This window comes from Jaculus jaculus, chromosome 3 (genome assembly GCF_020740685.1).
Source record: "Jaculus jaculus isolate mJacJac1 chromosome 3, mJacJac1.mat.Y.cur, whole genome shotgun sequence".
In the NCBI taxonomy this organism is placed as follows: Eukaryota; Metazoa; Chordata; class Mammalia; order Rodentia; family Dipodidae; genus Jaculus; species Jaculus jaculus.
Window position 1 is genome coordinate 170779915 of NC_059104.1, and position 17131 is coordinate 170797045.

At 51.9% G+C, this 17131-nt stretch overlaps 1 protein-coding gene across 4 annotated transcripts in view; it reads left to right on the plus strand.

Moving 5' to 3' along the window:
- Window positions 1-17131, plus strand: part of Numa1 (nuclear mitotic apparatus protein 1) — an 83813-nt gene that overhangs the window by 55810 nt on the left and 10872 nt on the right. For 3 of the 4 annotated variants that reach the window (XM_045146232.1, XM_045146230.1, XM_045146233.1), the window contains exons 4-15: window positions 2076-2155; window positions 3267-3349; window positions 4329-4409; window positions 5256-5343; window positions 6689-6812; window positions 7549-7706; window positions 7984-8101; window positions 8190-8307; window positions 8549-8689; window positions 11489-11611; window positions 11750-15082; window positions 16121-16162. In XM_045146232.1, coding sequence (XP_045002167.1) covers window positions 2076-2155; window positions 3267-3349; window positions 4329-4409; window positions 5256-5343; window positions 6689-6812; window positions 7549-7706; window positions 7984-8101; window positions 8190-8307; window positions 8549-8689; window positions 11489-11611; window positions 11750-15082; window positions 16121-16162 — 4489 coding nt within the window. The remainder of the gene's footprint in view (window positions 1-2075; window positions 2156-3266; window positions 3350-4328; window positions 4410-5255; window positions 5344-6688; window positions 6813-7548; window positions 7707-7983; window positions 8102-8189; window positions 8308-8548; window positions 8690-11488; window positions 11612-11749; window positions 15083-16120; window positions 16163-17131) is intronic. The other variant, XM_045146234.1, reaches the window with a different exon arrangement.

Genomic DNA, 17131 nt, shown 5'->3' on the forward strand with positions numbered 1-17131 from the left:
TGCGTGGCAGCTACATGGGCACATTCAGGGCAGATACCACTACACACAAAAGTGGAAAAAATAAAATAAAACCCAAGGTTAGGAGTCTGGTGTGGTAACTGAGACCTGTCATGCCAGCAACTCAAGAAGCTAAGGCAGGAGAATAGCAGTGAGTTTGAGGCCAGCTTGGGGCCACATAGTGAGACCCTGTCTCAGAAACAAAGCATAACAAAAAGCTTCCCTCCAAAGGAGAAAATGTTCCTTCTCCCGCCTCTTCTTTTTAAAGATATATTTTATTTATGTGAGAGGGAAAGGACGAGAGGGAGAGGGCAGGAGGCAGATAGAGAGAGAATGGGCACACCAGGACCTTCAGCCACTGCAAACAAACTCCAGATGCATGTGCCATCTTGTGCATCTGGCTTTACGTGGGTCTTGGGGAATTGCACTTGGGTCCTTTGGCTTTGCATGCAAGCTCTTTAACCAGTAAGCCATCTCTAGGCCCTCTCTCATCTGTCTCATCTACATCTCTCTCTCTCATACATGCAAGGCCTTGAATTCCTGATGCTCCTAGCTCTACCTCCCAAATTCTGGAGTTAGAGGTTTCTGTACTACCATGCCCAGCTCAATTTGGTTTAGTCATCTAGTATTTTAAAAAAGAAAAAAAATTGTGCTGGAGAGATGGCTTAGTGGTTAAGGCACTTGCCTGTGAAGCCTGAGGACCTATGTTCAGTTCCCAAGTACCCAGATGCATAAGGTGGTGCATGAGTCTGGAGTTCATTTGCAATGGCTAGAGGCCCTGCTGTGCCCATTCTCTCTTTCTACCCCCCCCATAAGTAAATATTTTAAAAAGCCAGACATGGTGGTTCCCCCCTTTAATCCCAGTATTTGGGAGGCAGAGGTAGGAGGATTGCTGTGAGTTTGAGGCCACCCTGAGACTACATAGTGAATTCCAGGTCAGCCTGGGCTAGAGTGAGACCCTACCTCTAAAAACCAATAAAAATAATTTTTAAAAAAGATTTAAAAAACTAATCCAAAAAGCCTTATTTTAGTTACTAGAACAGACCATTGGATATGTAAATAAATAATTGCTCTCCTGTGGGCAATGTGGGTAGGCAGGGAGGATGACATGTTTGGGAGTCAGTGGGGACGTGGCACCTCAAGACGGTAGGAGTCTCTAATCTGCTAGCTACCCAGAATGCCTCTTGATGGAGGAGGAAGCCTCTTCCTCTGCCCAGGGCAGCAACTCGTGATGGTGGCTTGGATGCTCCTTGTGCCTTTCAGGATACCTGTGGCAGTGGAAGGTTCTGAAGCCAACCTCTTGACATTGCATTGTGACATTGTCATGTATAGATATGTTGGGGCACTTTGACAGCTATTCTGAAACACATGGACCTGCAGGCTGCAAGTTGGACATACCTGGTCCTATTGAGAATTAAGCTCTTAAGCCTGAGGCTGAACCTTTACCTATTTCAGAGACATCATCTGAAAATGAAGCTACCTTGAAGCAAATACCCAGTGGCTAGTGGCTGTTGCTGTGGCCTGCCTGCATGAGAGCGCCCCCTGCTGTCTCCCTCGCTGCTTTTTGCTTTTACAGTTAAAGTAGTGGGAGGTCAAGGGCCGCTCATCAAGAATGATTGCTCCTTTGCAATCTCTGCCTTCTGCCCAGTATGGGAACTTTGCCCTGTCACCTCAGAGAGCCTTGTCTCCTTGTATTGCTTTAGCTCTTGGCCCTGTTTTCCTTCCCATGGGCTCTCTCATTGTACTCTAGTGTGTTTCTCAGGATTCCCCACATGTTGATAGAATTGAGCAGCCCCAGGCTGTTGAATCTAGCTTCCCATTCATTTCTGCCACCTCCATCTCCTCCCATCCCATGGATCCTTTTCATATTTGCAAATGGAATGGCAGAATGCCATGTTTCCAGAAGGATCCCATGCTTTAAGTCCTCTCTTCTCGCCCACTACACAGTTCCATCTGAAGACGTGGTATTCTGGTGTCTTCTCACTGCCTCTAGGATCGGGTCTGGTTCTCTCCCAGACCCAACATATACTGAGCCTGCAGGGAGGGGCGATTGGTCCTAATACTTGTTTTTTCTCCAGCCACAGCACTGAAGAAGGGCAGCAAATTCTGCAGCAGCCAGTGCCAGAGAGACTGAACTTTGTGTGCAGTTTTCTGCAGAGTAAGTGTCCTTCTTGCCTAGCTGGGCTGCTTCACCTCCTGGGACGTGGAGCCCAGAGGAGCCAGTCATGGGTATCTGAAGGAGAAAAGGTTCAGGGCTCCCTACTCTAGCACAGAGATAAATACAGCTGGGTCTTCCTCCCTAGGTCTTGAGATGTCTCCACCAGCTGGTGTAAGAAGTGTGGCCCTTCAGTTCCAGGGCCTGTCTCAGATCCAGGTAGAACAGAGCATTGGCACGCATCACCTTGGTCTTGTGGTCTCTGCATTTTGAGGAGACAGAGGAGAGGGAAGCATGGCCCATGTTACCTTCTTTCCCTTGCAAGAAAACTAGTTTTCCCAGATAACTTTTCCTAGCTAATTGCTCAGCAGTAGGTAAAGGGGCAGAGGCTGGTCTGGGTTGATGACTTGACCCTGCTCCCTGCCTTACCCCTTTCTAAATACAGGTCGCTGTGTGTGATGTGGGCATGATGGTTAGTGCTCTTCAGATGGATGGGAGGACTGAGGACGAATCTGTGCGAGACTTCGAGCACAGTGCTCGTCATCTGCTCCCCGCTCTACCCCTAGTCTTACACACCACAGGGCCATCGCGTTTTACAAGGCGGACTGCCTTTCATTCCCACCTCCAGAAAAGTCTAGGGAAGGTGAAAATCTGTCTAGATAGAGCAGGGTGTTACTATACAAGACAGTCGGGCAGCATAAGAGCTATGTGTCCTCAGTACTCTACTTGGGCTCAGCTGAGGGCTTCCTCTGTGGCCTTAATTGAAACAGGACTCTAGAGTGACCTGGAATCTCTGGCTCCTTCTGTGGTGTTAAGAGGGAGTTGGTGACTTGAACGGGCAGGTGAGTTGCAGGGTCCTGACCCAGAGTTGCTGCGAGTACCCTGCCTGTTTTCTTCTTCCATGGTCCCTAGAGCCCTCGGACTGCCCTAGAATAGAATAGAATTGACTTCAAGTGGAAGTGTAAGGCAGGGAGGAGAAGGCACAGCAGTAAGTGGGCCCTCCATCTGGCATTCCCCTTGGAGGCTGCAATTCTGTTTCTCAGACTTACGAGTTCTGAGAGTCTCAGGAGTGGTTCCCAGAAAGTTCACTCTGTTTTCTACCTTGACATTGCAGAAAATCGAAAACATCCCTCTTCTCCAGAATGCCTGGTGTCTGTGCAGAAAGCGTTGGAAGGGTCCGAGCTGGAACTGGCCAAGGTACATGTTGAATACTAGACTTGGGGGGTGGGTGCCTTAGGGACCCCCCAGGGCTTTCTCTGAGGTTCTTTGTTTCTGGGATTCTTGGGAACTGGTGGCAGGACCAGCCAGCCACTTTGCTAAGTCAGAAGCCTAAGGATTCTAGGAACCTGTGATAATCTGACAGAGAGACATATTTGGCCAACACTGAGGCCATGATGGAGGCCTGCAGGAACCAGCTCATGAGTGATCATCATATTTTTATGTTTTAAACTTTCTTAAAAAATAATTGCTCATTTGGTGTGGGGGTGGGGAGAGACAGACAGAGAAAAAGAGGCGTATATACAGAGAGAATGAGAGAGAGAATGGGCACACCAGGGCCTCCAGCCACTGCAAACGAACTCTAGACACATGCACCAACTTGTGCATCTGGCTTATATGGATCCTGGTGGATCAAACCTCGGTCTTTTGGCTTTGCAGGCAAGGGACTTAACTGCTAAGCCATCTCTTCAGCCCCATATTTTCTTTTCTTTTCTATTTGTAGCAATTGATTTTATTTATTATTATTTATTTATTTGAGAGAAAGAGGCAGAGAGAGAGAGAGAATGAGAATAAGTGGCAATGCCAAAGCCTCCAGCCACTACAAACAAACTCCAGATACATGTGCCCCCTTGTGTAACTGGCTTAAGTGGGTCCTGGAGAATTGAACCAGGATGCTTTGGCTTTGCAGGCAAATGCCTTAACTGCTAAGCCATCTCTCCAACCTGCATATTTTTCTTTTGAATTGGCTTCATTTCCTTTGGTGTTTCTGGCTGCTGGCCTACATAAGGTAGTGCTTTTTTTATGCATACCAGACTTTGTGCAGTGTGCCCTTTACTACTTAGGACAGTGGTCTTAGACTGCTAATTCTGGGAATTTAGGAAGAGCCTGGCTCAGGCCTGAGCAGAAACGCCGGGAAGAGAGACCTCCTCACTTAGGCCCTGCCCCATTTGGTTTCTAGATGGCGATGTTGCTCTTATATCACTCTACCATGAGCTCCCGAAGTCCCCGGGATTGGGAACAGTTTGAATATAGAATTCAGGTAAGCTTTATGCTTCAGTCCCACTGCCAGCCCAGCCTGGGATTTTCTTAACCTATTATTTCTCCTTAAGTAACATTCATTGTTCTTTGGAAAACTACGGTTATAATAATGACAGCCATTCATTGTAGAAAATATTGAGAAGAACAAAGAAAGGAAGTAGTCCTTGCCCAATCATAACTGCTAACTTTCAAAGGGATAGACTTCTGAGTAACCCCCCCCACCCCAACCCCAAGGTAGGGTCTCAACAGCCAGGGCTGACCTGAAACTCACTCTGTAGTTCCAGGCTGGCCTTGAACTCACAGTGATCTTACTTCTGCCTCCTGCATGCTGGGATTAAAGGCGTGTGCTACCACACCTGGCCAGAGAACAGGTTTTTTTGTTGTTGTTGTTGTTGTTGTTGTTTGTTTTTCAAGGTAGGTTCTCACTCTAGCCCAGGCTGACCTGGAATTCACTATGTCAGACTCCCTTTTCTATGTGCATATATTTACCTATCCTGGATATTTGGATAATACCTAGAACTTATTGCTCTTCATATGTGTCCCTGTGTATGTAAGTACTGACACTACACTTACTAGTAAGATTATCTGGAAGAGGTCAATGTAGTTGTGTAAAAGCTTTCTGGCTGTCGCCTTCCCTTGGAGTAAGCTAGGAAGTGGATCTTTTAGGATCTGCGATCCAGGAGGCAACAAGTGGAGTGGCTGTTGCTCAAGGCCGTGGGGCTTCGGCCTTGAAGAGGGGAAGGACCGGCAGGCTGCGGAAGTCTGGCACTGCTGGCCTGAGTCCTGAGCCCTCCCCTCAGGGAGTCTCTGAAACCGCTGTCATGCTCCTTCTCTCTCTGCGGCACAGGCCGAGTTAGCTGTCATCCTGAAGTTTATGCTGGACCACGAGGATGGGCTGAACCTGACTGAGGACCTAGTGAACTTCTTGGAGAAAGGTGAGTAGGGCCCCCCGTGAGGATCCTCTCTTTCTCCGAGCAGAGGACTGCTGGGACCTTCTGACCCCAACACAAGGCACAGAATTGGTGTTCAGGAACCATGTGTGTGATGGAAGGATGATTTCTGGGTCATGTTGCCAGCACCTCAGATCCTGTGGAGTGGCTCCCTGCTGCCTGGCAGTAGTTCAGGGTGTTTGTAAGTGATCTCACTTGCTCTAGGATGGCCTTGACGCTCCTGCTCCCACACTTACTGTTTTCATTTTTACTTTTTTTTTTAAATTTTTTTGGCTTATTTTTATTAATTTATTTGAGAGTGACAGAAAAAGAGGCGGGGGGGGAGAGAGAGAGAGAGAGAGAGAGAGAGAGAGAGAGAGAGGGAGAGAGAAATGGGCGTGCCAGGGCTTCCAGCCTCTGCAAACGAACTCCAGACGCGTGCGCCCCCTTGTGCATCTGGCTAACATGGGACCTGGGGAACCGAGCCTCGAACCGGGGTCCTTAGGCTTCACAGGCAAGCGCTTAACCGCTAAGCCATCTCTCCAGCCCTCATTTTTACTTTTTAAACTCTACACTTAGATAAACAGTCTCTTTGAAAAAGGTTTACGTCCTTGAAGGTCATGTTGTACGTGGGCAGCAGGTGTATAAAAACCCGTAAGCCTGTTATAGGGCCACGTGTGGCTCTGCTGCTGGGCATCCAAGCTGGGCAGGTTCTCTTCTGGCTATTGAACTTGGTGCTTGTGTTCAGGTTCAGAAACTTCACGTGGAAATGTTGGGAATGGGAGTCTAGAATGCTGCAAGAACTCTGGGTCACGTGCAGGTTTGCAGGTCAGCATGTGGGTGGCCATTGCAGCTGTGAGCACTGTTGGCTGACCTCTGAGGGGAGGAGCTACGAGGTTAGGGAAGAGAAGGGGTGATTAGAGGTAGCAGAGTCTTGCTAGAACCAAAGTAAAGAAGGTTTGAAGAAAAACAGCACCTTGGTGTACAAGAGCTGAGAATGGGAGCATTCCTAGGAAGCCAGGGGCTCCCACACTGCATAGGGCTCCCGGAATACCTCTGCAATGGCAGCATTAGGACTTGTCCAGTTTCTGAGCATGGGGGACACCTTCATACTACTGTGTTTTTCTGTGCACAGAAAAAGGCTCTGAGGAATTGGAAGGCCTGCATTTGATCTTAGTTATAGAGCCTGATTCCTGGGGTCAATTTCTATCCAATGCTCCTTGTACAGGTTACATGAAAGTGTCTGTAGATTCATATCTACTAAGGTGAGTTTTCTTGTTGCATAATGGAACTAATCTGTGGACCCTCTTAGTAACCTTTCTTGGTTTATCTGACTGCTTCTTACCTCTAGATCCTGTCTCTTCCACCTGTTCCAGCACCTTCCCTGAAGAGCTCTCTCCACCCAGCCAGCAGGTCAAGAGGGAGGTTCACTTCCTAGAGCTGCAGAGGGTTGCCTCCTCTTCCAGTGGGAACAAGTATGTCCTGGGCTTCTCTCCCTGTGAGGGAGACCTCCACGTCCATCTAGTTCTCCAGGCCTTACATTCTGTTGGCTGAGCTTTTGACCAGCTGCTTTATTACCAGGGAGAGGTTGGAGGATGATGTGGGTCTGGGATTTCCTCACATGATATGGTGCTAACTGGGGACTGGTTGAAAGCTGTCATAGGCAGGTATTCCTCAGAAGTGGTTCCCAGGGTTAGCAAGCTAGTTCAGTCAATAAGGTGCTTGCCATGCAAGCATGAGGTCTTGTTCAATCTTCAGTTTCCATGTACAAAAAGCCATGAAGAAGAAAAAAAAAAAAAGCTGGCCATGGTGGCTGGCATTTGTTATCACAGTTGTAGGGAGGTGGAGACAGGATGGTCCCTAGAATTGGCTGACCCACTAGTCTAGCCTTAATGGGTGCACTCCAGGCTAATGAGAGACCTTGTCTCAAAAAATGTGGATGCCACCTTAGGAACAGTGCGAGAGCCTACCCTCTGGCTATCACACACACCCATGTAGGCTCCCCTGTTCATGGAATCTCTGTCTTCCTTGGCAAATACATCCCTACCCTCTTAAAGGAATTAAGGCATCGAGACAGAGAAGAGTTTTCCATGTCACGTCACAAGGCATGAGGTAGCACTGTGAGCAGAAACTGGGTGCTTGGGCCTCGTGTCCCAACTGTTGCTGTTACTTCAGATCTTAACCATGGTCTTGTGCCATCTCCTTCCTTAGCTTCCTCTCGGGTTCTCCATCCTCCCCTATGGGTGACATCTTGCAGACCCCACAGTTCCAGATGAGACGAATGAAGAAACAACTGGCAGATGAGAGAAACAACAGAGATGAACTGGAGCTGGAGCTGGCTGAGAGCCGCAAGCTTCTCACTGAAAAGGGTGGGCACTTGGCACTCCATGGGTATGAGTGTGAACAAATGGGCAGCATTTGGGATTTTCATCTAGGATGGTGCTGGCGACAGCTTTGCCTTGTGTCCTGTCTCCTACGCTGGCCCTGGAGCTTAGAGCTCAACCAGCACAAGGGTGAGACTAACAGGCTGACACGCTTGGAGCTGGGTTTTATCCTTACCCCATGCCATTTTCTGTAGAATGGATGCTGTGTGCCCCTCCTGTCCACAGTTCGGTGCTGACCCCTTCCTCCTCCCCTGCCCGGCAGACGCACAGATAGCCATGATGCAGCAGCGCATTGACCGCCTGGCTCTGCTGAACGAGAAGCAGGCGGCCAGCCCGCTGGAGCCTAGAGAGCTTGAGGAGCTCCGAGGCAAGAATGAGAGGTATGGTTCTCCCTGCGCCCTCCCAGTGCCCAGTCCTGCCGGCCCTGGCTAAGGGCCTCGCTCTTCTTACTACTCCATTCACTGACAGCCTCACTGTGCGGCTGCATGAGACTCTGAAGCAGTGTCAGGACCTGAAGACCGAGAAGAACCAGATGGACCGCAGAATTAGCCAGCTTTCTGAGGAGAATGGGGACCTTTCCTTTAAGGTGAGAGGGCTGGCGTGTGCATGGGGATCTATGGCTGAGGTGGTCTGGAAGGCCTCCCAAGAGGGTTGAGACGACTGTCCCAGCACCTAGCTCAGGCTTTCGTCTTTCCTCAGACCTTGTCCCATCCAGTATCAATAGCTGTGTGTAGATCAAGGAGGGTGAGGGCCCCAAGTTCCAAGGAGCAGTTGATCTTGTGGTACTAGCTTTCCTCCTAACTGGTGACTTCCTGCCCATGCCTCAGCTTCGTGAGTTTGCCAGTCACCTGCAGCAACTCCAGGGTGCCCTCAACGACCTGACAGAGGAGCACAGCAAAGCCACTCAGGAGTGGGCAGAGAAGCAAGCCCGTCTGGAGAAGGAACTCAGCGCAGCACAGCAGGACAAGGTACCCTGTGTGGGGCCCTGGGGAGAGAGCTGCCTCTTCAGGGTTAGTAGTGTGCTGTGACGGGCTTCGCCAGGCTCAGAGACCCAGGGCGTATCGGTGAGGCCCTTGGATGTGGTCAGTCTGTAAGGGGAATGAGGACAGTGAGCTTATGTGGCAGAAGCACCAGTGTGCTGTAAGGAGCACAGCCAGCTTGGTGTATTAGTGAGTGTCCTCCAGCACTTGAGACAAATAGAGTTTTGGAGTTTTTCTGATTGTGGAATGTTTGCATAGACTTTGCATCTCTAATCCAAAATCTACAATGCTCCAAAATCCAAAACTTTTTCTTGTGTTGAGACTGGCTATTTAAAAGGTCAGGCTGTCTTCAAACACACGGTCTCCTATATGCTCAGGTTACAGGCTTGTGCCACCATGCCTGTTCAAAATTCAAAACTTAAAAAAATAATCAAAGGGCTGGAGAGATGGCTTAGTGGTTAAGGCACTTGCCTGCCAAAGCCGAAGGACCCAGGTTTGATTTCCTCAGAACCCATGTAAGCCAGATGCACAACGTGGCACATGCATCTGGAATTAGTTTGCAGCAGTTAGAGGCCCTGGTGCACCTATTCTCTCATTCTGTCTCACTCAAATAAACAAAAATAAAAAAATTATTTATTAAAGTGAGAGAATGAAGATGTGTTTGGGTGGCTTTGCCAGGGTCTTGCCTACTGCAGACAAACTCTAGATACAAATTCCAGATACATATGACACTTTGTGTATCTGGCTTTACATGGGTACTAGGGAATCAAACCTGGGTCCTTCAGCTTTGCAGGCAACTTCCTTTAACTGCTGAGCCATTTATTCAGCCCATCTAAAACTTGTTTTTTGATTTGTCGAGGTAGGGTCTCACTCTAGCCCAGGCTGACCTGGAATTCACTGTGTAGTCTCAGTGTGGCCTTGAACTCACAGTGATCCTCCTACCTCTGCCTCCCTAATGCTGTGATTAAAGACATGCACCACCACGCCCAGCTTCCATCCAGAACTTTGAGTGTCATCTTGAAGCTCAGAAATTTTTATATCATTTTATATTTCAGATTTCCAGATTAGATATGCTCAACCTGTATTATTGTTGCTGTCAGTAAGAACATAACTATGTCTCTTGCTAACGACGTAGTTTTTGGGCACCAGGTTCTTGCTTTGTAAAAGAGAGACTGTAATAGCTTCCTCCCGACTTGTTGGTAGAAGAATTTAGAGGCACATTCTGCAGTGTTTGGAACTTAAGTCACAATGAAGTGAGTGAGGAGGGCTAGGGTCACTTGAGGCTTTGCTCCTGTTGATTTTTTTGTTTGTTTTTCGAAGTAGGGTCTCACTCTAGCCCAGGCTGACCTGGAATTCACTATGTACTCTCAAGGTGACCTTGAACTTCTGAGGATCCTTCTATCTGTGCCTCCCAAGTGCTGGGATTAAAGGTGTGTGCCATCACACCCAGCACTCCTATTGGTTTAAAAAAATTTTTTTTTTTTTAATTTATTTGCACGCTGAGAGAAAGGGAGAGACTGGGCACACAAGGGCCTCTAGCCACCACAGATGAACTCAAGATGTATATGCGCCTCTTTGTGCATCTGGCTTTATGTGGGTACTGGGGAACTGAACTTGTGTTGTTAAGCTTTGCAGGCAAGCACCTTAACCACTGAGCCATCTCCAGTTCCTCTATGTTTTTCTTTTTTGAGGGGGGGAGCTGCAAACCTAATAGACTGGCCTTTTTTTTTTTTTTTAATGAGTGAGAATTGGCACGCCAGGGCCTCCAGCAACTGTAGTTGAACTCCAGATGTGTGGGCGACCTTGTGCGCGTGTGCGACCTTGTGCGCATGTGCGACTTTGTGCGCATGTGCGACCTTGCACGTGTGTCACCTTGTGCGTCTGGCTTACGTGGGCCCTGGGGATTCAAACATGGGTCCTTAGGCATTCCAGGCAAGCGGCAAGTACCTTAACTGCTAAATCATCTCTCCAGTCCTCTTCCTCTCTTGACTTTTGAGCTGATTGGATAGTCTGGGAAGCAAAGCTAGTCTGAAGAAGGGTGCCTAGTAAGGACATTGGAAGTAAGCCTACATTGTGACTGAGTTTAGCCCTGGGGCGAGGCCTGGAGGGGCAGGTCCCTCACGGGTCCAGGTATAAGCCCTGGTTTCTCTTCTTTTTCTAGACAGGATCTTGTGTAACCCAGACTGGCCTCAAACTCAAAGCCCAACGTGTATGGTGTATGTGTGTGTATAGGCCAGACAACCTTGGATGTTATCTTTAGTCATGCCATCTTCCTCTTTTTTTTTTTGCATTCTTTTTTTTTTTAATTAACAACCTCCATAACTGTAGCCAATAACCCCCCCCCCCACACACACACATTATTTTTGAGACAGGTTCTGTCATTGGCCTGAAGCTCATGAGTTAGGCTAGAATGGTTACCAATTGAGCTTCAGGGATCCCGTCTGTTTCTCTCGCACTGACATCACAGCATATCCTGTCACAAGCAGCATTTTCATAGGTCCTGGGGATTGAATTTAGGTCCTCATGCTTTTAGGGCAAGTACTTTGCCCACTGAGCAATCATCTTAGCCAAGGCTGGTCTTGAACTCCTGATTCTCCTGTCTCAGCCTCCCAAGTGCTAGGCGCTACCACACCCAGCTCAGGTCCAGGGTTTCTGAGCAGCGTCTTTCTCCCCTGGGCCGGACAGGATGGGAAGGTCGCATGCTTTGCTGGTACTCATGAAGACCTGTGAGGTTATCTGGTACTGGGTCTGGCGCTCTGTTCATGTGGTCTCTTGTTTACCGTACAGAAATGTCTTGAGGAGAAGAATGAAATTCTTCTGGGAAAGCTATCCCAGCTGGAAGAGCGAGTGGCTCAACTGCCAGAGAATGTGGCCCAGGAGAAGGGCGAGGTACTGGGTGATGCTTTGCAGGTAGGAGCATGTAGAGCAGCTGCTGAGGCTCATAGGGTGGGTCTCTGGTGTGGGTCCCTGGTGTGCCTCAGATCCCATAGGGCACTGGTGTGGCTGTTCAGGAGTCATGCTGATCCCTGTTTGTCTCTGTCCCAACAGCTGGAAAACCTGAAGCAAGAGGCAGCCACGCTTGCTGCAGACAACAGCCAGCTCCAAGCCCGAGTGGAGACGCTAGAGCGTGAGCGTGGCCAGCAGGAAGCCCAGCTGCTCGCTGAGCGGGGTCTCTTTGAACGAGAAAAGCAGCAGCTGGCCAGCCTGATTGCTGACCTGCAGAGCTCCATCTCCAACCTCAGCCAGGCCAAGGAGGAGCTGGAGCAGGCCTCCCAGGCTCAGGGGGCCCAGCTGACTGCTCAGGTGGCCTCTCTGAACACACTCAATGCCACAATACAGCAGCAAGATCAAGAACTGGCCAGCCTGAAGGAGCAAGCCAAAAAGGAGCAGGCCCAGCTTGCACAGTCGCTCCAAGAACAAGAGCAGGTCTCGCAGGGCCTGCAGCACCAGGTGGAGCAGCTGGGTAGCAGCCTGAAACGGAAGGAGCAGCAGTTGGAAGAGATCACCAAGGAGCTGGAGGCAGCCAGGCGGGACCATGCCCAGCAACTGGCCATGGCTGCAGAGGCACGAGAGGCCTCCGTAAGGGAGCGTGATGCCACTCGTCAGCAGCTAGAGGCACTGGAGAAAGAGAAGGCTGCTAAGCTAGAAGTTCTGCAGCAGCAACTTCAGGCTGCGAATGAAGCCCAGGGCAGTGCCCAGACATTGGCGACACAGAGCCAGCGGGAGAAAGCAGAGCTGAGCCAAAAGGTGGAGGAACTGCATGCCTGTGTCGAGGCTGCCCGTCAGGAGCGGCAGCAGGCCCGGGCCCGGGTGACAGAGCTAGAGGCCCAGCTGACAGCTGAGCAGCAAAACGCATCTGAGAGAGAAAAGGTGGCTCGGGAGAAGGGCCAGCTCCAGGAGCAGCTCCAGGCCCTCGAGGAGTCGCTGACGATCACGAGGGGCAGCCTCGAGGAGGAGAAGCGCAGGGCCGCAGACGCCCTGGAGGAACAGCGTCGCCGTGTCACTGAGCTGGAGGCCGAGGCCCGCAGCTTGGCGGAGCAGCGGAAGCAGGAGCGGAAGGAGCTCGAAGAAGAGAAGGCTGGGCGCCAGGGGCTGGAGGCCCGGTTACGGCAGCTTGGGGAGGCCCATCAGGCCGAGACCGAAGCCCTGCAGCGGGAGCTGGCAGAAGCCACCGCTTCCCAGCACAAGGCCGAGAGTGAGTGTGAGCAGCTTGCCAAGGAAGTCTCTACCTGGCAGAAGCGGTACGAGGACAGCCAGCAAGAAGAGGCACAGCATGGTGCCATGTTCCAGGAACAGCTGGTGACTCTGAAAGAGGAGTGCGAGAAGGCCCGCCAAGAGCTGCAGGAGGCAAAAGAGAAGATGGCAGGAGTAGAGGCCCACAGCGAGCTCCAGCTGGGCCGGCTCCATGCCAGCCTGGCCAAAGCCCTCCAGCAGGTCCAAGAGAAAGAGGTCAGGGCTCAGAAAGTGGCAGACGATCTCTCCACTCTGCAGGAGAAAATGGCCGCCACTAGCAAGGAGGTGGCCCGCCTGGAGACCTTGGTGCGCAAGGCAGGTGAGCGGCAGGAAACGCCCCGCGAGCCACTTAAAGAGCCTCCAAAGGCTGAAGACAGAGACTCGGAAGAGCAGCAGGGCCGGCCGTTCTGCAGCACACAGGCAGCGCTGCAGGCGATGGAGCGCGAGGCTGAGCAAATGGGCAGTGAGCTGGAGAGGCTGCGGGCAGCACTGATGGAGAGCCAGGGGCAGCAGCAAGAGGAGCGTGGGCAGCAGGAGAGGGAGGTGGCACGGCTGACGCAGGAGCGGGGCCGGGCGCAGGCTGACCTGGCCCTGGAGAAGGCAGCCAAGGCCGAACTTGAGATGCGGCTCCAGAACGCGCTCAACGAGCAGCGTGTGGAGTTTGCTGCTCTGCAAGAAGCCCTGTCCCATGCCCTGGCAGAAAAGGAGGGCAAAGACCAGGAGCTGGCCAAGCTTCGTGGTCAGGAGGCAGCTTTAAGAACAGAGCTGAGGGAGCTTCAGCACACGCTAGAGCAGCTGACAGCACAGCTGGCCAAGGACGAGAAAGAGCACTGTGCAGGGGCAGCCCGCAGAGAAGATGCCTCCGGCCCGGCAGCTGCAAAGATGGAGGTGCCGGGCTCTGAGCTGGAGGGGCTGCGGGCAGAAGTGAGCAGGCTGCAGCAGCAGTGCCGCCAGCAGCAGGAGCAAGTTGAGGGCCTGGCGTGCAGCCTGGAGTCTGAGCGTGCCTCCCAGGCTGAGAAGGACAAGGCCTTGGAGACTCTGCAGGGCCAGTTAGAAGAGAAGGACCGGGAGCTGGGTCACAGCCAGGCTGCCTCAGCCTCGGCCCAGAGGGAACTGACCACCCTCCGTGCCAAAGCCCAGGACCACAGCAAGGCCGAGGAGGAGTGGAAGGCCCAGGTAGCCCGGGGCCAGCAGGAGGCTGAGAGAAAAAGCAGCCTCATCAGCAGCTTGGAGGAGGAGGTGTCTATCTTGAACCGCCAAGTCTTGGAAAAGGAGGGAGAGAGCAAGGAGTTGAAGCGGCTGGTTGTAGCCGAGTCCGAGAAGAGCCAGAAGCTGGAAGAGAGACTGCGGCAGCTCCAGGTGGAGACAGCCAGCAACAGTGCCAGAGCAGCGGAACGCAGCTCCGCTCTGCGGGAGGAGGTGCAGAGCCTCCGGGAAGAGGTGGAGAAGCAGCGCGTGGCTTCAGAGAACCTGCGGCAGGAGCTGGCCTCACAGGCAGAAAGAGCCGAGGAGCTGGGCCAAGAATTGAAGGCCTGGCAGGAGAAGTTCTTCCAGAAGGAGCAGGCCCTCTCTGCCCTGCAGCTGGAGCACACTGGCACACAGGCCCTGGTGAGCGAGCTGCTGCCTGCCAAGCACCTCTGCCAGCAACTGCAGGCTGAGCAGGCGGCTGCGGAGAAACGCCACCGCGAAGAGCTGGAGCAGAGCAAGCAGGCGGCTGGGGGGCTTCGGGCAGAGCTGATGCGGGCCCAGCGGGAGCTTGGGGAGCTGGTGCCCCTGCGACAGAAGGTGGCCGAACAGGAGCGGGCCGCCCAGCAGCTGCGGGCAGAGAAGGCCAGCTATGCAGAGCAGCTGAGCATGCTCAAGAAGGCTCACGGACTGCTGGCCGAGGAGAACCGGGGGCTGGGGGAGCGGGCCAACCTTGGCCGGCAGTTTCTGGAGGTGGAGCTGGATCAAGCCCGGGAGAAGTACGTCCAGGAATTGGCAGCTGTGCGTTCTGATGCTGAGACCCGCCTGGCTGAGATGCGGCAGGAAGCACAGAGCACTACCCGTGAGCTGGAGGTGATGACTGCCAAGTACGAGGGTGCCAAGGTGAAAGTCCTAGAGGAGAGGCAGCGGTTCCAGGAAGAGAGGCAGAAACTCACTGCCCAGGTGAGGTGCTCAGCTCAGCCAGGCCCCCAGAGATCCAGACCTGAGAGTATAGAAGCACTGTTCCCTTGCATTCCACAGCCTCCACCTCCCATACAGTACCTTGCCTGTCTTCATTCACTGGGTGGCCGAAAGGAAAGTGGCTGGTAGATGGCAGGTTTGTTGCCGCTCTTATCCTAAAGAAAATGCCAAAGCCAAGCAAGGTGGTGCATGTCTGTAATCCCTGCACTTGGGGGAAGCAGAAGCCGGAGGTTCATGAATTGGAGGACTCGCTGGGACTACATAGAGAGACACTGTCTCAATCTCACTTCCCCTCTCAAAAAGGAAAATATTGATGGTCCAGATCTTGGAGAGTCAAGTCCTAGAGGTCCCAAGCTGCAAGGAAACAGAAGCAACCATGCTGGCCTTAAATTTTTTTTTCTTTTAAAAAAATGTTTATTTGATAGAGAAAGAGGGAGAGAGAATGGGCACATCAGGGCCTCTAGCCACTGCAAATGCACTCCAGACACATGCGTTCCCTTGTGCATCTGGCTAAAGTGGGTCCTGGGGAATCAAACCTGCTGGAACCTTTGGCTTTGCAGGCAAATGCTTTAACTGCTAAGCCGTCCCTTCAGCCCACCTTCTACTTAAAAAATTTTTCTTCTGTTGGCTTTTTTTTTTTTTTTTTTTTTTTTTTTTTGAGGTAGGGTCTCATTATGGCCCAGGCTGACCTGGAATTCACTATGTAGTCTCAGGGTGGCTTCGAATTCATGATGATCCCCCTATCTCTGCCTCCTGATCCTTTTGGCTTTTTGAAACAGGGTCTCATGTGTAGCTCAGGCTGGCTTCAAACCTACTGTGTAGACAAAGATGTCCTTGAACTCCTGATCATCTTGCTCATGCCTTCACCTCCCAAGGGCTGGGATCACAGGCATGTACCCCCAAACACAGCTTAAACTGGCATTGTCCTAGCTGACTACCTGGGGAAAAGCGCTAGATCACAGGCGAGGTTAACCTGGCGGGGCCATCTCACTGTCTCCATTGCTCCTCCCCCATGCACAGGTGGAGCAGCTAGAGGTATTTCAGAGAGAGCAGACCAAGCAGGTAATGCCTGAGGTTCTTGATAAACGCTGGCTGCTTAAGCGGTGACCAGTCTCCGTGCATGACCCCAGCCGCAGCTTGCTCCACCAGCTCCTGTTGTGAACTGTTTGTGAAGGGGGCAGGGTCAAGCCGTGGACTCCAGGCCCGGGCTGCGGTTGTGAGCATTTGCTCGGGCTTCCTCCCACCCGTCCCAGGTCGGCCCCTCCCCTTGTGCACTCTTTCTCACCTGACTGTCAGGGACAGAGGGTAAGCACAGGGTTTCATTTTTCCCAGACCTGCCTGCACCAGTGAGTTCTTGTGATTGATTCCAAAACCTCCCAAGCTTTGTTTCTAGCCGAGCACTCTGCTAAGAAGAATAGACTTACTGTGGGCCTCCATTGTCACAGAAGCACAGGTGTCTCTAAGCCATGGAGGTGACAGTGAGGCAGTCCTTGCAAGATAGAGGGAGCACAGTGATCTCAGAACACTTAGCCAGCGTAGTGCTGTCTGGAGCAGGAAGACCAAGGCTGAGAAGAACAGAAGGGGTCTGTGTCACATGGGCCACTTACTTGGTCTGGCTGGCACCTCCTTCTTACAAAGACCTCTTCTTCTGAGATAGCAGCAAACTGCTGTTTAGTAAGAACACTTCCTCTGTTCTTCCTGTCACCTCCTTCAAGGAGTCAGAGGTGATGAGAAGCAGTCAAGTTGGAAAGCAAACAGTTAGCAATGGAGCTCCTGCTTCTCCTCTGCTTTCTGGTCACGCCTGAACTCCCACATGCCTGGATGAAGCAGGGTGCTTGTGGCCATTACGCTCCCCTTCCCCTTCCCCTTCCCCTTCCCTCTTCCCCTTGCGGGAGTCGCGGGGCGGGTTGAGTGTTCGTGCTGCCCTTGCTCTTCTCGCCGGTACTCTGTCCCCAGCGCTAACCACAGCGCCGTGCTGCCAGCGCCAGCCTAACAGCTCATGGAGACTGGGAAGGTTTGAGCACCTGGGAG